At 38.2% G+C, this 21,838-nt stretch overlaps 1 protein-coding gene across 9 annotated transcripts in view; it reads left to right on the forward strand.

Annotated features, from left to right (window-relative positions):
• EPHA6 (EPH receptor A6) overlaps positions 1-21,838 on the forward strand; it is a 381,012-nt gene that overhangs the window by 349,054 nt on the left and 10,120 nt on the right. For 8 of the 9 annotated variants that reach the window (XM_038150645.1, XM_038150636.1, XM_038150617.1 and 5 more), the window contains 3 exons: positions 11,154-11,303; positions 16,458-16,651; positions 18,994-19,143. In XM_038150645.1, the coding sequence (XP_038006573.1) occupies positions 11,154-11,303; positions 16,458-16,651; positions 18,994-19,143 (494 nt within the window). Of the gene's footprint in view, positions 1-11,153; positions 11,304-16,457; positions 16,652-18,993; positions 19,144-20,548; positions 20,736-21,838 lie in introns of all 9 variants that reach the window. The other variant, XR_005258586.1, reaches the window with a different exon arrangement.

The raw sequence follows: 21,838 nt of genomic DNA on the forward strand, positions 1-21,838 counted from the left end.
TTGAACTTTAGCACTTCACACAAAAGACCTTAACAACAAGAAACCAAAACCATGCATTAGTATTTCATAACTTTGTTGATATCATAACTGTTTGCCTTTAATTTCCTTAAGTATACAAGGTCATAATGCAGAAATGAAGTGGGAGCTAAAGAGTAGGATGTTAGCTATCTAGAGACTGAGTAGAAAAATGCATTTTCCTAAAATGTCATTAAGTTCTGCTGAATGTTTTTGATTTATTCTACCTGAAAGTGTTTGCCTTCAGATGGTGGAGGCACAGCTGTGCTAGAGCTTCCTGTTTTAATGCATTTGTTTGTCCACCAGAGATTTGGAAATCCATTTCCTAACTTTATATTCATATATGCATATGTTCATTTTTCAGTATATAAATGTAACTCAGATGATTGGAAAAGAAGAGACTGTCAGTACATATGATTTTGTACACACAAAGAGCATAAAAAGATGCTTCCTGCAGAAGTTGCACCCATATATAAAGCAAGTTTCCATGTAAGCATGGCTGCCATGCACCTGTGCCTGAATGCTGAAAATTATTAAAATGGCTGTCTCTCAGCAAATTTGGGCTTTAATAAGTTTTGTCATTTGACAACCTACCTCTGTGAAATTAACATTTCTAAATTAAAAATAATAATTTTAAAAACTGTCCTTGTTTTCCAAGATTCTGAGCTAGGTAATTTGGAGTTGTTTTTTTTTTAATGTGAAATAAATGTGCTGGATTGTTTTTGTAGGGACACTCTAAAAGGTCAATTTTCAGCTACTTTGATGAAGCTTTGTGGTGAATTTATGAAGGTAATGCAAGAGTTCCAACTGCTTAGAGGGTGTCATTATAAAATGAACTACAGCTGGTCTAGCACCAGTGGCAAGTTTGATGTCAGGGAATAGTGACAGAATCCCAGAATGGTTTGGGTTGGAAGGGACCTTAAAGATCTTGTAGTTCTAATCTCCCTTGCCATAAGAAGGGACACCTTCCACTATCCCAAGTTGTTCCAAGCCCCTTCCAACCAGGCCTTGATATCCAAGTACTATTTCTTTAAAATATTTCCTTCTGATGATGTCTTACTGTAGTATGTCATGGAAGTGGCAACTAATATATGATAAGGTAAAATATCCCCTGAGCAAGGTACAGGAATGATAAATTATGTTAATATGTTATGCCCATTATATTATCATCAGCCAGATGATGATTTATTATGATGCACCATCAGAAAAACTCAAAGTTTTATGTCATCTGGGGATTACAAGGTGTAAATCCAACTGACTTACAGAACAAAAGGTATTCCAGTGACACAGTTCACAAACAGCCTAAATTAAACTATGTCAAGATACAGAGAAAACTACAAAATTCTTGGAAGTGCAATACTATGGAGTGAGACTGTTGTAAAGGCCTGAAGCAGATCCTCAGTGTCTGCAGGCAAACATTACACCAGTACAAACACCAGTATATGAAACTGGCCTTGCCACTGTGTGACTGGAGCTGCCATCAGGCTCATCAGTCAGGGCTTTGCTCTGGTGAGCTGCAGATGAGCGTGACATAGAAACCAGCTTGATGTTCAGTGCCCTTTGCTCAGGCAGCTGGCAGAGATCTGGGTGAATGTGGGTATCTGCAGGAAGGCTTGGCCACATTCCTCTGCCAAACCATTCATCATCCAACAGATGGTTATCCTATTATTCAACAATTTGCATTCTGCCACACTGCAGTGATCTATGGACACTGCCACTGCATCACTACACCAAATAGAAACATCAGAAGAGCTTTGTTGTGAAGTAGTCCTTGCTTGGACTGAAAACTATTCTTGTATGTTCATTTCTTTGGCATTTTTTTGGTGATGCACTTCATCTGTGTTTGTGCAGTTACAGTCTGACAACACTGTGTTGCATCTTCTGCTGGACTCCATGATCCTTGAGTGTCTCTTTCACAGATTTTTTTTCTGAGTAGCATCTGTAGGATACCTTCCAGGGTCAGAGGAGAAGGAAAAATTTATTTCAATTATTTATTTTAATAAAGCCCTGTGTCCTGGTGCTCCATTACAGACATCAGCTGCATCTTCATGCCTCAGTTACCCTGGTTCTCAGGCTGCCTTCTGCAACCTCTATAGCACAGCTTCTGATCTTCTGTGAAGCTCCCCAGACACCTTCATAACACCTCCAGCTTCTTGCTGTGCTCTTCCTGGTAAAGTTTAGATCCCTCTCATGCTCCTGTGGCCCCATGCAATATCAAATTACTCATAGGCCTTCCACATCTCTATACCAGCAGTCTGGGAATACTTTCATTCCTTTTTTTCTCCTAAGTAAATTATTTATTGCTGATGAAAGATTTGATACTAAAATCTTTACAAGACAGTGTTGTGACTCTGTGGAGCAAACATAAGACCTCCATGTGCTCATCCAGGAGTCAGCCCCCACTCTCTCAGGGCAATACTTTTTCAGATTCTTCTCCTCAGCATGCAGTGCTTTCTCCTTTGATAAAACTTACTAAGAGTAGAATTGATTATTTCCTTTTGTCAAAAAGTTTGGTCACAAAAGATATCCATAAACATGGTAGAGACATAGGAATGTAGTCATAGAACCAATAACAAAAAATTATTTGTGATGCTTCAGATACCCATCTATAGTTGCACTCTTTCCCATGAAAGAACACCTCACTTCAGATGACTTCCTTTAAAATTAACTTTTAAAATATTTTTTAACTTTCTTTTCCCTCAGAATGCTGTTGACATGTGCATCCTTGACTTTTTTCCAGTGACACTGTTAACTGTGTGCTTATATTTCATCTGCAAACAAACTGAGATGATGGGAAGAGAGTAATGTCCTAACTGAGACAGCTGCAATACTTGTGAGCTCCAAAGCATGAATGCAAAAGGCAAACAAGCAGGAGATTCCAAGGAGGAATTCCAGATTCTCTGTAATAAGTGCACATGCTGTGCACACGATGCGTTCTCAGTTCAGGTTATTGAGCTTTCAGCAGTCTGTGGCTCAAAGACTTCTTTAAATCAGAGGCAGGTCTTTGTCTGTAATACCCTTCACAAATATTTCTCCTTTAAGTTTACCTAGTAGCTTTTGGAAAGGTTTGAGTTTTTTAGAGGCTGTGGCATCCTGTAGCAATGTGTCTTTTTATAAAAATTGTTTTGTTAACATTTTTAATCTGCTTGCCACTTATGTTTGATGTGCTTTGGGTCTATTCTCTCCATCTATTATCTGATCCATTATATTCAGGGTTTTATAGACCATTCTTACTTTCTTTTATTCTGTACCTTTGATCACCTATTGTGTCTGTTAGTTTCCATGTGTCTTTTTGGAATCAAGACTGTGATCAATAAGCAATATGCAGGAATATCCTAGGTTTCAGCAGTGCTGTGCTTCCTCCTTTTCCTGATTATTTTTACAATTTCATTCCATTTTTCCCTTTACTCTGCTTTTGAGCAGGGGGTTGATGCTGTTATATAGCCAACTCTGTGCTGTAACTACAAGATCTGTCTTGTGACAGCTTAGTACAGTCGTGTTATTTGTTATGTAAAGTCAGGAGCATTTTAATCTGTGTGCATCACTATAACACTGAATTTTGTGACATTTTATCAGTTTTCAATTCAGTATCATAAGGTTCTTCAGCAATTTTTTATGGTAAATCCTCATCATCTTTACTGCCATGAATACCTTTGGATTTCTAGTACAATTTTAGATATTCCTAGTTCAGCTTGTATTATAGATTCTGCATACAAAGCCAGCAGGACATGAGCATTGATCTCTGGGAGATGCCACTCTAAAAACTGACCTTTTCTTCCTGACTGTTTGTTTCCCATCTTTTGACCAGCTACTTATCCATGAATTGACTGAAACTGAAATAACCAGCCAACTCCTTCAGGATAAAATGAGAAGTGACCTCACAAAAATGTGAGCAGAAAATGTAATCCATCAATTGCTAAGCTATTAATTCTCCTCTGCACTTCTTGATGGGATGAAAACTGGGATGAAAACTAAAGCAGTGATACTTGCAGAGTAGCTCAGCCTCATAATAATTCTGATCATCATCCATGTGTGGCACTGCAACTCTCAGAAGAAAAGCCTAATTTTCATGGTGTTTCCAACTTGTTTCTGGAATAAATTTTGAAGAAGCCCTAGATAAATAAAATCTCATGTACCCCAGAGCAAGCTGTCTGTTAATTCAGTATCTAGGTTCCTACATTCTCTCTAGAACAGCATCCCAAGTAATGGAATATTAAAATGCTTGCTGAGACAGTACTGTAGCCTATATAGTGTTAATTTTACATTTAGATCCATTTCAGTTTGTTCTCACTTTCTGAGCTCCCAGATACTTCTGAGTTTTTATTGGCCACTTCAAATTGTGTTGTATAGAAGGAGTTATGGCAGGATTCAGGGGCAGGGCAGAGGAATGAATTATCTGGGCATTATAGCAGTGCAGAGAGAGGCCACTTGATTCCTGAAACTTGGGAAGTGTTTGCCGTGCATGTCAGCTCAATACGAGTGTGGAAATCACTAGCCGTGAAATCGTTAATGATGGATAATAACATCCAGTATTCAAGCAGCGCATGGTAACAGTTTATTTTTGATCCAATAATAAATACTTCATGAAACCCTGGGCAAGGCAGGAGCATAATTTCAGAGATGAGCCTTCCTTGATGCTTTTAAGAAAAGATAGTGTCTGGTAAGTTCTTTTTTGTTTTCAACTGAAATTACTTGAGTTTAGAGAAATATTTGTGTTTGGTAACTCAGTTCTGCTGGAAGAATGGACCACATAGCAAATTCTTTTGTTGCAGAGTTGTGCAACGTAAGGCATCCTTCAAATAAGCATATCAGAACAAAAAAAAAGTCCTTTTCACCTTATCCATTGACTTTGGTAGGACTCCTTGTGTAAGCAAAGTGGATGGGCTGGATGTGCAGATTGAAGGACTCTGGAGGAGTAAGTCTCAAGAAATTGGTTACGGCTGTAATGTGAGCTGTGCTGACACAGCTGGCAGATAGCTTGAAATTGATGCTCTTGAAAAGAGATAGATCTTTGCCAGAAATACTAGTTTCAAAGAAAAATGACATTTTTTCCTGTCATTACTGTCAAATACCACTGTAGTTTCTAAACTGGGTTTGGTAGAGATGCATGCTCCCGATATTTAATTTCAGAAGAGGAAAGGGTTTCTCTGTGATCAAGAGCCAAGCACACAATACTGTAAAATGCACTCTTAATCCTAAAGAAATGTAAAGTCCCACTCTCTAAAACAATATGAGACTCCTTGGCCTCTTCAGTCTCATCATGACCTTTCAAAAGACCAGTCTCAAACAGGTTTTACAAAATACTTGTGTTTATTTGTCTTTGTACACTTGACTGGCTCTCACCAGGGCTCTGAGGACACCACCAGTCCTCACTAACCTGCCTGGCCTGGAATTAATTTTCAAACCTAACAAATATTTTAAAATTAATATTTCTGGCAAAAAAAATCAATCTATTTTCAATGAGCACCTCGTAGATAAAGGCATCCTGTCTGACAAGAAAATCTGTATAATCCAGTTATTTACACAATGGTATCAACCACTTGTATTTGGGAGGTCTTTGTCACTGTATAAAGTTCCTTAAACTGCCCTGTCAAGAAAATAAGAAGGCAGGATAGATGTAAATGATGAAAAATAATCTCTGCCATTTCACTTGTGTGGATTTTGAGGGTCAGAACCATGCATTTTTCTCAGCCTTCTTACCATCTCTCAGCCCAAGGTAGGATCAGTGCCTCAGAGCAGGCAAGGAGATGCTGAAGGTCTTTGTTTCAAAGGAAATGAATGCTGCTGCCACTCCTAATGAGAATCTCCACTGTATTAGAGAGTGTTTCTGATTTCATAATTTTTTTAATTTTAGCAAAGTCATTTAATATTTTAATTCTTTGATTTTTGAGCTGAAAGGTGACAGGGTAGAATATATCTGCCTTGCTGGAGGTTTGCATCTGTGTGCACTGCTACTCAGTTCATCCATCTCATGGCCTTCAGGAAGACAAAATGACAGGATGGTGTGGAGTATTTTGGAGAAGCACCTTGATTCACCTCTGCTGGTTAATGTGAAGTATTTCTGATGATCTCTGGACAGGCATTCTATCTTGTCTGCTGTAATTCTGCCAGTATCTTCAGTGCTGCTTCCTTCCATCCATCAAGAGCTTTCCTTCTTTTGGAAGACAGAAATAGATGTGCAGTATAGGGGTTAACAGCCACTAAAATTAACATACTCTCGAAACCATAAATAACTTGTTCTGAAAATTTGAATAGCTAACTTAGGGGGAAATCAAGTTCCATATACTTAACTTCAGCATTGTTAATCAGGACATTTGAAAGAAAATTAGTATTTTTCCAAAGATTAAAAGCAAATTCAGTCTTTTTGAAAATCAGGGGGATTTATTCATTTCAGTTCTGAGTGAAATGAGACTGGTAGAACTAACTGGAATTGGCATAATGAGAGCAAATTCTGAAATGCTTTTGCAGAGCAGTTTTGTTATCTTGCCATGTAGTTTCTCTGGTATTTCAATAGACACTTTTCAATAGGCACAACAGAATACTGTTGATAGTACTGAATAGTTCTAAATTATGATTTGAGGATGTTAAATTCTGACTACTTGTAGCATTGCACATGAAAAATTTGAGCATGAAATACAAGCATCACTCTAGTGGAGTGGCAGAAGGTTTTTGTACAGAATGATGAATTACGTCCAATATTTAAAACTAGTCTCTTTCATTACTCGTGTCTCTCTTCTCTCTGAAATTCTTTTTTTTCCCCTGTTTCTCTCATTGAGGTAAAGACAGGTACTCTGCTTGTGTCTCGGAGAGTGATTGCGCGATTCAGTGACACTGCACATGAAGGAGCAGTAACTGATAGATGCACAGGAACTCCTGTGCCAGATCAGACTGATGGTGCACACAGTTCAGCACCTCTTCTCCCAGAATCACACAGTTCTAGATACCTCTGCATCTGGATCCTGATGGGTTTGCACCTCAGCATTTAGGAGAACTGCAGCCAGCACTGTGACAGTCCCTCTGACATGTCTGTCATTCCAGGAAAATACAGAAGGGGATTTTCCACAGAAACAGGCATTTTTCACACCTCTGGGGCAGTGAGCCTGATGCCCTCACTGGGTTTGCTGCGGGCTGCTCACACACACCTTGCCTTCAGTTTTTCACCTCAGGCTCTCAGTTACCACTCCTCACTTTAATCAGCTACCAGAGCATGCCAGAAATTCCAGACATCACGAAGGTTTCCTCCTTTGTTTCTTCTCATCACACATTTTGAGCTTGCTGATGCATCCCCACCTTTTTTGGTAGAATCATGGGCTGTAGCTGCCAGCTACATTGTTCTGCTGGAGTTTGGAAATATGGTTAGATTTTTATTTAATAGGAACTATTAATACCTCCTGGTTTTAAAGAGACATCTAACAAGTAGAATAGAAAAAAAAAAATCAAAGTGGAGAAAGCAAAAACGCAGCTGTGGCCACACAAGACATCATAAGGCCTTTTTGGTGGTGTGAGCTCAGAGATGGCACTTGGTGAAGACTGTCTCTCTCTCTCATGCATGGCCTGAGGTAAAGAATGAGGTGTTCTACACCACGGAGTTCCAGTCCTGCCTTTAAATGTGTGGCAAACTGTGCTGTTGTCAGTTCTGCAGGGAAAAGCCAGTGTGTGTGTAGGTGTGGCTGAGGGGGAAAGTTTCATTTCAAGGGCTCATCTCTGAACAGTTCTACAAGCTAAGCAATGTGAACCTAATACTATAATTCCAAGGGGAGTCTTATGCTGTGTGGTAAAATTGCTTATTAAATTAGAATCACAAAAAAAAAAAATCAGGAGATAGGCACTGTTCAGCTGGCAGCATACAGGGAAAAAAGGCTGAATTCTAATTATTTGAACAGTGGAGTTAGTGTTATTTCACTGTGTGAAAACAAAATTAGGTTATCACTGATATCATTATTAATGTATGAAATGGAGCAGAAAAACAATTTGTTTCCTGACACCCATTCTGCCCCTCCTCCCCACCCCTTCCCCCCCCAAAAAAAAAAAAAAAAAAAAAAAAAAAAAAAAAGAAAGAAAATAACCTAAAAGCAAAAAGGGCTTTCTAATGCAGGCAGCTCTGAGAGATCTCATTGCTATAGCAGCAAAATGTAGATGATTTATAAATTATCTTAATTTGAAGGTGAGGCATTGTGCAAACAGTAAGTATTACATTTATTATTTCCCTAGTTAGATTAAAATATAAAAAGGCATATCCAATATCAGTAACACTGTTTATTACTCTAATCAGAAACAGGAAATATATTTTCAGCCACTCTAAACCTTAGGTGTTCTTTTATTATGCATGAGCAGCTATTGCTACTGTTCAGTCATACATGTTCCTTAAGGTACTCATATTGCAATCTCTACCTTTTGAATGCTTTTCAAATAAATAAAACAACTTTTTTGCATAAAAATATATTCTGCAACCATAATTAAGTATTGAAATTCACATTTTCATGAATATAACAACTTCATATATGAGATGAATCCATTGCAAAAATTTTAGAGGTTTCTAGAGCCAGCACAAAAGTCTTTTATTTTACATTACAACTCTGAACACGTCTTATGCCCTTGAATGTGAACTGCCTTGAATTTTGTTCAGATTCTGTTCTTCATTCTCATTTTCACACTCAATGAGCCGCTACTGTTTCAGTCCAAAAGGGATCAGTCAGTGAAGCTGTGTCATGAAAGTAGTTATAGAGTCTGATAAGATTCTTTAAAACTCATTTTTATTTAGCCAGGAGTCACAAATCTAGCTGCAAACACTGCTCAAGATGTGCCCTCTCTTTTGAGTATAATTTGAGAATACAAAATCAGATTTAAGAAAAGGATACAGTGTGAAGATTGTTTTCCTGTTATGTTATCCATATTATTTTAATATATATATTAAAAGTAAAATCTATAAATATCCAAATGCCTTTGATTCATGTGTACAATTTTGTCTTTTACTTACAACTAGATATTTAATTATTAACATAAGACTTTCATTAAAATTAAAAAATTATAAATTAATAATAAAACTCTCCAAAACAGGAATCTTTCTGAGGATGGAATTACATAAGTTTGGTGATAAAATTTTTATAAGTAAAGAACTAAACCAAATCCAGTAGAAAGGACAAGGCCCATAACTCTGAAGTGTGAAGAGATATTTTTGAAGTATCTTTTACAGTTAGACCCTGAAACTCTCTGTTCCTCAGATGCATCCTTTTGGTTTGTGTAAGCTACACATTTGTGGCATTAAATAGCTGATTTTTCCACTACCTCAGGGAGCCTGGCCCTGCATATTCCATGAAAAGACCACTGAAACCAGACTGGGAGATCAAACACCAAGTGTTCTTACTCAATTACTTTAGAAGGTGTAAATAAATATTTCCTGGAGAAGAGACAAGAAATCTTGTCCAAGCCTGGCCTTTCCTTGAAGAATTTCCTGTTAGAACTCTCTTTTGTCCCCTGTTTCTTCATTCACATTTCCAAAAATCATTTTTAACTGCTTCTTAAGTGGAACAGCTGTACCAGGAGGGGACCAAGAGCATCACACACTGCAGTGCTGGTGAGGGCAGGTGGCAGCAGGTGAGGCACAAAGTCTTATGCATCTCTGATGTGCCAGATGACTGAGCTGACCACCAGGATAACGGATAAATAAAAGGCAGATAGTGGAGGTACTTGGGCAAAAATACAAAAAATACCTTATTAGTGCTTCGATCAGTGAGTGATTTACCACATGGGAGGAAGCAAAGGCTTTGAAAAAGCAGCTGCAAAAAATGTAAAAATGTCCAAAGGACATCTTGGCCACTGTCATAGAACATAAATGTTAACCATGCATTTTCCATCAGCAAGGAGAGTGTGGCTGAGTGGCACATCCCCACAAACACAGAGCCTGGATTTGGAACAATTTATTGGTAGAACAAACAGCTTCTCAACCAGCCAAAGTCAGGCCTCAACAAGTCTCAGATAATTTTTCATATATTCAAAGCAAATTAGCAGAGATTTACATACTTGTTTTTAACTCTTGTTTTTAACTTGTTTTGTGGCCTCTCTTCATTGCCAAATGGATGTTCCAGCTCATTTCCTCTTTTGTTTCAGTCAGAAATACAATTACAGCACTGAGCAGAATCTATTACTGCTTGTTGAAAGCAACGCTGCTGAGTGAGCTCAGCTCTACTGACTGCCTCCTTCTACCATCTAGTGGCACTTTCACTATATTGCTTTTCTTTCTCCAAAGGGTTCTGTGAGAATGATAATAAATGTACGCTCTTGAAAGGAAAAAAGAACACTTTTTAAATGAGCAATGTACCTGGAGAGGAAATACCTTTTTTTTTTTTTCTGAGATGGAAAAGTAGTTTTCACACAGAAACTATTTATGAGAGAATATAAAGGATTCAGTGGTGTAAAGTACTTATGTCAGAGAAAAATTCTGCATCCTGTGGTCTTGTAAACGGTAAGTTAGGTTTTTTGATTGATTTCTTTCTGTTTGTTTTTTTTTTTTTTTTTGGTAGGAGAGCTTGGATTTTAAGTTGTAGGCTGCAGAATGACACTGTTGAATATCCTAAGGAAATGCCTATTTAGAAGCACACTTGGTTTGTTTTCTACCTGGATATTTAAAGGGCACAACAAAAACTAAAATATATCATCAATTGTAATGCTTTGAAGGCATATAGAAAGCGTATAGTTTCTTTCCTGATTATATATTTTCATTAAGAGCTTTCAGTGTTCTGTTTTGCAATAGATGTTTCTGTCTCATTTAGGGAAAAAGCTTAAATGTCAATGCACTAGGAATTTAAAGCTTGGGATGTTTTCAATCAAAATCCATGTTCTGATTATTTATATGACTGAACAAACATTAATCATCTCAAATGCTTTTTGCTCTTTGAACTGGCTTGTTTTCACAGAGTACAGGTATTGGTGAATTAGACTACACATGAAATCAATTTTTTTCCAAATTCCATAAAAAAGGCATATTTCTTCCTTTCCACTTGCAGCAAGTTGACACGCAAACTGATGGAAGTCAGAATGTAGAATATCAGAATCAAGGGGTTTTGTTTTTTTTTTCTTTTCTTTTAAAACGTGTTATTCTGTATCCTAATCACCTTGACAAGTTTTCAACCTGTTCCCAGGGTGGAAAGATCCCCATCAGGTGGACTGCTCCCGAAGCCATTGCTTACCGCAAGTTCTCCTCCGCCAGTGACGCCTGGAGCTACGGAATTGTCATGTGGGAGGTGATGTCCTATGGAGAGAGGCCCTACTGGGAGATGTCCAACCAGGATGTGAGTGCTGCCCAGGATTCATTTGCATCTTTTTCAAATGTGCTTTAAAAGTTATTGCCGCTCCCTGCCCTGCTTTGCTGTCTTGTTCTCTTTCTAGGCTGGAATCAGAATTAAAAAAAAAAAAAAACCAACAAAATTTCTTCTAGTATAATTGAAAGCTTGTTAGGGTTTTTTTTCTCTTCCACAATTTAGATTTTCACAAATTCTCTTGTTTGATGGATCCCTGTGACAGCTCAAACTGGTACACTCAGTCTTCACACCAGCCATCAAGCTCTGTGTCAAAATCTGGAATATCAGCCAAGCCACCTTAACCTCTCTCATATATGTGCCTGGAATATTCCTGCATTGGTTCTGAAGAATTGACAAGACTTTCCCAGATGGCTGTTTTTACATTGTTGCTAAGTTATTCAGCTGTTCAAGTCTGGTTGCTTGTTAAGGCTGATCGGTCATTTGGGGATAAGGATCTGAGAGAGATTTCAATTTTTAAAAATAATTTCACTGTTTCAGGAAGAAAAGGAAAGAAACAACCAAACCTTTTGTCAGAAACAAACAAAAAAAAACCAAAAAAACAAAAAAAAAAAACCAAAAAAAAACCAAAATAAAAAGACTGTCACAAACCTCTCCATTTAGAATATATTAAATAATCAGCTACAGCATGAAGATAGCAGCACTTAATTTCTCCTACATCCAAAATAAAAATGTCTCTTAATACAAAATGATGCTGCAGGCCCTAATGATGCCAGTTGCTGGGGGCTTTCCCTGCAGTTCAGAAATTCCCAGCACAAAGGATTCCTTTTCTCCTACACAGAGGATTTCAGTGCCAGAATGTGAGCAGTGAGCATCTGTGACCTTCTACATATGTTTAGTCACTTCAAGTGTCATTGGGAAATTTCAAGTTATTAGATATAATGTAAAGTTTATTTTACTGGATATTGGGACTGTTCTGTTAGTACAGTAAATTGCCCTGAATTCACATGAGCTTATTTTGCAGAAATAATAGGACTTTCAAAGGTCAGTGGTGCTGTACAGATGGCAGGGAAAACAACAGAGAGGGATGTGCACTAAACAGATTCAGAAAAGACACAGGATGCAAACAACAGTTAATAAGGTCTTGCATGGCTATAGTCAGAGGTTCTGCTACATCAGAATGTCTGCTGACATTACCATTAAGACACTTACTGAGTTTTGATCATAATAAAGCCCTTCTCTAGACAGCAATTAAAATATTTCTTGAATTGGGTGGATTTTGGTAGATCACCAAAAGTTTTCCAAATATAAACTCTGCAGAACTGGGTCTGGTTTTTCTCATTCCATTACCATTTGCTTTTCTAATTATACAGCTTTGGAGAATTAACTCCCTTTTTTTAGACCATGTGATGAACACAGCTGATGAGAGAAGTTTTAAACTGGTACGTGCCACCTAAATAAACCCAGTCTGGTGTTCAGAGACTACAGCTGCTCACAGGTATCCAGAATGACTCAACACCTCTGCAAATCCAGCATCCTCTATTTATATTCCCCAGCAAGGATTTGGAAGCTGAACTTAAGGAAATTGAGCTGCAAAATGCTTCTCACAAAATTAATACTGTACATATAATAAATTTAAGCTTCTGCATAATGCAGAGGCTTAAAAATGTTGCCAAGTTTGAGGATTGCTCTTGTTTAAGTAAATAACCATTTTATTATTGTGGTAAGTCACTTCCAAACTGGTGTTGGTGCTGATTAATGCACTTCTTAGATGTGTGGCAGGCACCAGAGGTGTCCATTAATTAGGGCTGCTGCACAGTCTGTCGTGTCTTATTGCTTAATTAATAAACATTAGCCAAGATATTGAACTTTCCAAGGAAACTAGTGTACTGATGAACAGATTGTGCTAAGAGTCTGGCTTGCTAATGCTCATGTGAGGGAAGGAAGATTTATATTCCATGCATTTGGTTTGTAGAACAGCTGTGAGTGAAGTCTACTGGGACACCTGTTAGAGGCCACCGTATAAATTAATGCATGTTGCAGAGCTGCAGTATTCAAAAAGAAGGAAAAAAATGAAAAGAATATTTAATGGGTTGTAATTGGTATGCAAGGAAACTACTGCAGCAAACAGAATAAAACTCCTTACACTCCTGAAAGTTTCTTGTAATACTGAAAAAAAACAACTTATCCTAATATAGCTCTTTCAACTCAGAGATATCAAAACACTTGGCAGGCGCCTGGGATTGGCTCTGTACCATAAGGCAGCAGCAGCTGCCTCTCCCTCCTGGTAGATTTTTCACATGTCAGAAGGACACAGGGACAATATCCCTCTGGACTCTCTTCTGTCTCAGTCTCATTAAAAAAGCTGCCAGTTAACTTTTGAAAGCAAGAATCCCTGTTACTATTAATAATGAAACTATCAGGAAGATTACAGCTTCATTTTCAGATGGCACTTTTGCCAGTTGCCAATTATTTTGAAATTGCACGTGTATAAATATTGTGTAGAAGTCCATAAAATACTGCTCAGACAATCATAACCAATATGTAATATTAACTCTGTTAATATTCAGACTTCACAGCTATGTCTAACAGCAAACAAGCTGTTGCTTTACTCTTGTAGATGCAGATTTCATGATTGATGTGGTGCTTTGTCAGCCTTAAACTGACAAGGGGAAAAGGCATTTGAGAGGAGTTAACATGCAAAATCTTTACATGTTTTATAATATACAATTTTCTTTTACTAAGAAAAACTTCATACTTATTCCCTTTTAGGTATATGGATATCTGATTTCTCTGAACAGAGAGATATGGGTGCTATGCACATGGTAGAGCAAGAGCTAAAATAAATATATCAATAAATAAGGAACTAAAATGCTCTAATTCTTCCTTTGAGACTTGATTCCCATTGCAGTATTAAACACTTATCACATCTTTACTCTTGCTTCTTAGAATCTAAAAATAATACTTGCCTCACAAGGGATACTAATGAGGCAATATATCCAGTTTATTTTTTAAATGTGCTGGTATTAATGAGAAATTATAATTATCCTAGTACCAGCTGGCATTTCTCCTCATACTGAAATTTTCGTTTTGAACAAGAGAGGAAACAAAATGCACTGTGACTTCAGTTTCAGAGATACATTAAAATAAAGTGTGGCAGAGAAAATATATCTGGAAAATTATGGTTGCTTTTGGGTTTTTCCTGAATAAATTACTTCAGCAAAACCTCATCAGCCCTCTATTGTTGTGTTGAGCAAATGCTATATGTCTCTGAAAAGTAGAGCAGCTTTCCTGTTGCCTTAAAAACAAAATACATTTCATAAATTCCACATTTGCAACAGGCACAGTTAAATGTAAAAATTTCGATGTCTGCATTTCTGGGCTGCTAAGGTTGGCCAGTACCAAGTAAGCTCTGCCCCTCTCTGTCAGGAGTGTTTTATGAACCCACTTCTGACAAACTGCTTGAGATACACTAATAATAAATGGAAAAACAAATGTGAATAAAATTCCATGCACATGGTTGAGTTTTGCCTATCCTCAGTCTGTGGGGGCATTTTTAGCTCTGGGAGGCAAGGTTCTGAAGGAAATATTTCCCTAGCAATGGGATGGTTGCATTTTTTCCTCTAACAGCAGCATGTACATTACAGAACCAGATCACCTGTGTTTATAAAACAGACAAGCAGCTGTGAGCAGCTACAAAAGCCTTATTCCATTTCCTGCCATGCCATCAAGGGGAGCTCAGGTCCTAACGTGGCTTCTTTACTCTTATTTTATTTACATAATGCTTGCAGCATAAGCATTAGGCATTGTTGAGCAGAGCCAGCATTAATTCAGAATGCAAATAGAGAACGGGGATATATTCCAGGATAATAAGATTGAATATATTGAAGCCAGAGCTGGTGCTGTAAAACACTGATTTACTGTAAACAGTTTAATGTAACCCCTTCCAGCTGCATTAACACTTTTGCAGCATGTACATACATCTGTGTGGAAATGATTAATGTCTCCTTGCAGCTCAGTGGGTATCAGTGCAGCAGGTATGTTCCTCCTAAGTGCACTGTGTGGTTATAAATATTGTGTGCAATCATTTGCATATTAGCAAACATTTAGCATTGGCTGAATTTTTATGTGGGAGAGTTATGCATGTGTGGTAAGGCTGGTCTTTTTCCTAGCTTCGTTTTTGATCGGCCACTGACTAGTTTTGCATTCCTTTTTACACAAGAAAAGAATCCTGACTGTGTAATTTGTAACATCATCCCTACTGCTACCACCACTCGTTGCAGAACCTCCTGACCTTCCCTTGTGTTTTTTAAACCTTACATAGGATGAATCCATGTAAGCTCTTATGAATCCATGAAGCTTTCCATGGAGCTTAAGCTAGTTTTACTAACTCCTATCAAGCCAGGCTGCTACTCTTCTTTTCAATCAATGTTTTTTGCTACCCATGTTACTAAAAATAAGCTTTCCTTCGACTTGGATCAACATGTGATTAACATGATTGTCATACATGTGATTTACCTGTGGCAGATCTGCTTCTTTCTGAATCTTTACCAAACACATTTTATGTATCTGCTGAATCTGAAGGTCTCGCTCACTTTAGGGTAATACCATAATTTTATTAACTTTTGTTTAGTCACAAACATCTCAGACATCCAAGTTTCTGAGGGAGACTGTGCAAAATAAGACTGCTGTAACTTGGTGTGAGGGACATTGCCAGATTTAATCTTATTCTAAGGATCAGCAGAAACGTGAATACCAAGTAAATTGTCTGGTGCCACAATGTGTATTTGTGGTGCTTGATTGTATTGGGGTATTTCTACACACAAACACTGTGTCAAAATGCAAATATTAGAGCATGGTGGGATGCAGTGGTCACACCAGGTAAGTAGAAAATGATGGTGGTATTCATGAATTCTTTATTCCCCTCCTGCTTTCTTAGGTGTTTGAAGGGGATGACCAGTGACCCTAAAAAGTTCCTACTGTGCCTTTCATATGCCTAGAAAATATTTCCTGTCTCCTCTGGTCACACCCCTGCCAGTCCTGATTCCCTCAGTGAAGCCCCAGCAATGCATAAAGTGATGGTGGCTGTGCCATGGATAATTTATCATCCGTGGTTTCTAATTATTAGTGTCACACTGTCCTTTCAGCATTTAATGCCTGGTAACCATACAGATTGTATTTCTGTAGGTTATACTGTCCATTGAAGAGGGCTACAGGCTTCCAGCTCCCATGGGCTGCCCAGCTTCTCTTCACCAGCTCATGCTTCACTGCTGGCAGAAGGAGAGGAACCACCGTCCCAAATTCAGTGACATTGTCAGCTTCCTGGACAAGCTGATCCGCAACCCCAGCACCCTTCACACCCTAGTGGAGGATGTACTTGTGTAAGACTCTTTTTGGTACATTTTGTTTTTTCATAACACATAGTGGCTATCATTATGTGGTTTAGGGCATTAAGTAAGGATGAAGAACCACAAAGTTCTGAGTTCATAAACTCATGCAGGTTCAAATAATTTTAAGCTCCTTTTAAGTTTTGCTTTATTGTTAATACACTGTTGTACAAGGAGGTTTTTTTTTCTCAAGCCATACAGATTATATTAGGCTTTTTTATTATTATTTTTGTCTGAGTTCTGTTTGTGCACTATCCATCCTTAATCTCTGTGAATCTCTTTGTTCTTTGTGTGTGTGTATGTGTGTGTGTGTTTTTCCTATGTGCTTGTTTTCTCTTTGTAATTTTTTTTCTCAATTCAGCAGCCTGTCTCTCCATCTGACAGTGCTCAAGCAATTTGTGAACTGCCTTGAAGTAATATCCTGCAGAAAGTAGCTGTGTCTTTGCTAAATCTTTATTTGTCTGCAGCAGAATGGCAGCAGTGACCAAATAAGAGACTATGCTGTTACCATCCCACAACAAATTCGTGATAGTGTTGCCCAAGGTTGTTTTGTTGTGGTTTTTTTTTCATTAATAATGTTTCAGAAATGAATGCTGCCACAGGATAAGCAAGGCTGAAGTAGAAGAATTTGTCAGTATTTGTAGGCTTATTGATCCAAGCTGTCCCTGCATATATTAGCTGAAATCAGCAAAGGTCCAGGTGGCCTCACTCTCTTCAGTCACTAAGAGTCACCTTAAGATACAGGTGCTTTCATAGAGACCCCATGGGCTTTGAAAGGATTCTCAAGCCCTGAGTGGGGCTTGCTGAGAACCTTTAAATGTTTTTGAGAAGGGCTGAGCAGCAAGGCAAAACTGGGGCTGGTACCTCGCTGTGGGAAAAGCTGAATGGAGAAGTTGGTAGGAAAACCTGGAGTGAGGACTGCAGCCATTTCATCAGCAGAGACTAGGGAGACTTGTGGGATTTAAATATCCATGCCCTAGAGTTAGCATCCTCTATGTGTGTATGCATATAAATATATATATATGACTTGCTATTTGTACCTGGATCACTTTATTTAGCATCAGAGTAGTGGGGTTTTTTTATCTCTTTTTATTTAAATCATAACTTCGAGTGTAAAAAAATATGCTTTATTGAAATATGACTGACCTCACCTGCTCGTGAAAGTTTTTTCCCATTCATTTGAGAATGCTTAATGCGGTTGTTGGGTAACCTTCTCTAGAATCATAGAGTAATTCAGGTGGGAAGGGACCATGGTAGGTCTTTAATTACAGTTTGTACTTAACAGTGTTCTCCTCTCCTTCAGCTTCTCCCTCTATCATTTTGATAATATTAATGAAAATCGCTGTACTTACTGTATTTGAGTATGTGTGGGTGAAACTTGGTTCATTAAGATATGACGCTGTGTTGCTTCCTACATGAAGTCATGTTCCATCAGTAAATGTTGGCTGGCTTTTGCTGTCTAAATTTCCATTTACAATAAATTGTGTCTTTCTCCTAAAGACTATCATAAAGCTTTTACAAACAGCAGTATGCATTTTCTGCATTTTGTTCATACAATTTCTCTACACAAAATGCATAAAGCCAGTGGAAGTTGTGAGCCCTCCCAAATGTAGCACACAACAGAAGACTGGAAATCAGTGCCCCAAAATCGCAATCTTTTTTTTTCCATCTTTCTGTTTCAGTTGTGATAATATTAGGGGAAAGAACTCAAAAAGAAATGAGACTAAATTAGCTCCTTCTATTTTATTTGCTACTCTATATAACTCTAGGTAAAAGCAAAGATACGACATTTTATTCTTTTGGCTTCTTTTAGGGTGAGTTTTAGCTTCTGAGTACTGTAATCAAAGTGTTCCTGTAGCATAATGATATCACAGTGAGGAGCCATCTGGGGTGGGGTGGTTGTAGATAAATGTAAAAATCATCTCATGGTGGCTTAATTTTTTTAATTGCATCTTATGCTAAATTTTCATTGTCCTCTACATTGACTACTGTATTCACAAAGTATTATAATCCTGAACATGTCGATCTGCAAGGAAATATTCTGGGGAACAAAAAGAAGTGCAGTGGGAGAGGCCTATTCCTCAGTGTGTTACTGAGCTGCAGTTCTTTAATAAAATGTGTTGTTTAAGTAGTGCAGCTTGGCAGACTGAAGTGATTTATAAGTTTTAGACAAGAGGTTAAAGAGATCCTCAGTTAAGGTCTGACCTTTACAGCTCAGACTCCTCTCTCATTCCTTCTGCCTTTTAGTAAAAGCTATGTCTACTGGGGTAAATTGGGTGTCATATTTTGTATTGCTTGGTAACCTTTGCATTTGTTTTGTTTTGTTTTGTTTACAGAATGCCAGATTCACCTGGTGAAGTTCCAGAATATCCTTTGTTTGTTTCAGTCAGTGACTGGCTGGATTCCATAAAAATGGGTCAGTATAAAAATAACTTCATGGCAGCAGGTTTCACAACTTTGGATATGGTTTCAAGAATGAATATTGAGTAAGTATATAATCTATTATCCCTACAGTCCTAATTTATCTGAATTTGGATGCTGCAGACAAACAAATATTGTGGAGTATGGAACAGTGCTTTCATTTCCTTTCCTCCCTTAGCCCACAGAAGACAAATACAGTTATTTAGCTAAACAACACAAGAGAAATGTATGATGGGGAGACCCAGAACTGATAGATCCACCCTGTGACCACACCAAATCCATCCAAAGGCCAGCGATGAGCGTGTTTGTTGGGGAATCAGTTTTGATCTAGACCACTGAAATCAGTGGCAAAAATATCTTCTTACTTTGCTATGAATATCATCAAGGCTTTATCAGTCCTAATAACGAAGTTGTTCCAACCATCTCTGACACCACCCTGTGTTTTTTTACTGCAAACCCTGCACTCAATACAGAAGTGTTTGGGCAAACTATGGATTCATATGGTAGCATGATGATGGGATCTGTTTTGCTCTCTATTCCCTTCCCATGAATTCCTAATCTTTTATTTGATGCTGGGACTGCCTGTATTAATGGTAGCTGTCAATTAAGATTGAAGAATTTTACATGTAAAGTTAGGACTGATTTTCTCCCATGTGCATATTCACCTACACTGAATTCCATCTACCACATTATGGCATAGTCACTTAGTCTTGTGAGATCCTTCCAAAACTCGGCACAGCTGCCCCTTTCCCTTCCTACCCTGAATAATTCAGCCTCACCAGCTGAGTTGTTCACCTCTTGCTCACATGTTTTCCCAGACCATTTACTGATTTGTTGAACAATAATGTTCAACATTATCCCAGCAGAAATCCCTGCAGATTTATATCAATAACTACATTGTAAAACCTGACCATTTACTGCTAACCTCCTGTATTTAAACTAGTTATTTAGTCATGCAAATACCACAATATGTTATACCCTATATAACACAGAAGTTGCTCCTCATTTTCATAATAAAGCTTTTGTGAGGAATCTTCTCAAAAGCTTTTAGAAATCCAGGTGCGGTGTATCAAATGGATCATCTGCATCCATTGGAAACAAGTAATTTTATAAAACAGAACTTTTATTTGCAAAAGCCATGGCGGCTCAAGTAGCTCATTTATCCAAGCATCCAGTAATTTTTTACTTTCCTGTAGTTTATCTTACACCCTGTAATGATCGCAGACTCAGGGGTCTGTGGTTCCCCAGTTCCTCCCTGGAAACGTTTTGTCTGGCACCATGTTCCACACTTCAGGCACCAAGAAATGTTTTAACATGTGGAGCACAGCTGGTAACTCCCTCTCTCACAGCCCTGACAGTAAGTCCATTATTTCATCTTCCCTTTCTTTTGGAACTTTTGCCTAAATATAATCTTGTCTGGACATGGGTTGCTGCTTGTTTTTACAGTTTTTCCTATAACCTCTCCTGCAGTCACTTCAGACATATACTTTGGCAAGTCCTCCAGAAAGGATCTGGCATGGAAGTCATTTCAATTTCTTCCACAGTGGATGTCAACTCAAATGGTTAAGTCTTCCAACAATGGCCACTCCTTCAGTGCTCTTTTATGCCCAAATCATCGTTAGACTCTACACATTTTATGGCAGGTTTCTTGTACCCAGTGAGTTTGCAAAAAGATTTATTATATTTTTTTTTTCTATTTTATTGTTGGGGTTGTTTTTTCTGTTTGCTCCTCAAGTTCCTTTTTAGTCTGCCTTACTGTGCTTTTACAGCTACTCTAAGGTTATCATGCTTTCTACTTTCTTTAGACACCATTTCAACTTTTTGAAGAATTCCCTCTCTCTTCAAACAATTTGTGTTACACAAGACCTGCTTGCTTCTTTCTGTGCTTTATCAGGCCTTCCTTGATAATTGCTAAGTATTGGTCTTGCATTTCTATGACCCCTCTCCACTGTAAAGCTTTATTCTTTACACTGACTCCTTTTAGTTTCTCAAATGCTCGATATTTTTGCTGACCTCAAGTGTTGTCTATCATGCCCTATGAGAATGTTAAACCTAAGCACATAATAGTTGCAAGCTCTGCAGTGGTTCCTCAGCTGGAGGATACCAATCAGGAGATCAGATGCAGATATCTGGAAGTGCACATCTGAAACTCATGAAGGCCATGCCTTACCCCATGAGCTCCTTTACTGGTTGTATCATCATACAGTTTTTGAGGATAAACAGGCAATATCTGTGTATGTCCCAGTGTGGGATTTGCATAATGGACAAATCTGGCATTTCTGAAGTTTCCTGTCCTCAGCGCCTCGGTGATCTTTCTCACCTCTTGCAGCTGGGGATGTTTATTGAAAAACTAAGGTGGTGGATTGTGCCGAACTCTGGAGGCTTTTGACTTCATTCCAGCCAGAGTCAAGCCATGTGGGTGACAAGAGCTACCAACTCTGGGGTGCAGGGCTAGATGAGAGGAACTGCGAGGGAAATCAGGGTCAGTCGGGAAGATTCACTGCTAATTTGATCTTTAGACCATCTCTCACTACCTCACTACCATTCCCCAAATCATCAGAAGCACAACCTCAGTTATTTCTGCCTCAGAACTGTGATACTGAGTGTGTAAGCCCCAGTCCTTTTCAAGTATGAGCGGGAAACAATAGCTACAATACCCATTACTAAAAATGGGCTATTGGAACTCACCTGATTAGTCCTTGAGATTTGGAAAGATTGACCATTAGTATCACTAATAAGCCCCAGTATCACTAATTTAGA

The sequence above is a fragment of the Motacilla alba genome, chromosome 1, assembly GCF_015832195.1.
Source record: "Motacilla alba alba isolate MOTALB_02 chromosome 1, Motacilla_alba_V1.0_pri, whole genome shotgun sequence".
NCBI classification, from domain to species: domain Eukaryota; kingdom Metazoa; phylum Chordata; class Aves; order Passeriformes; family Motacillidae; genus Motacilla; species Motacilla alba.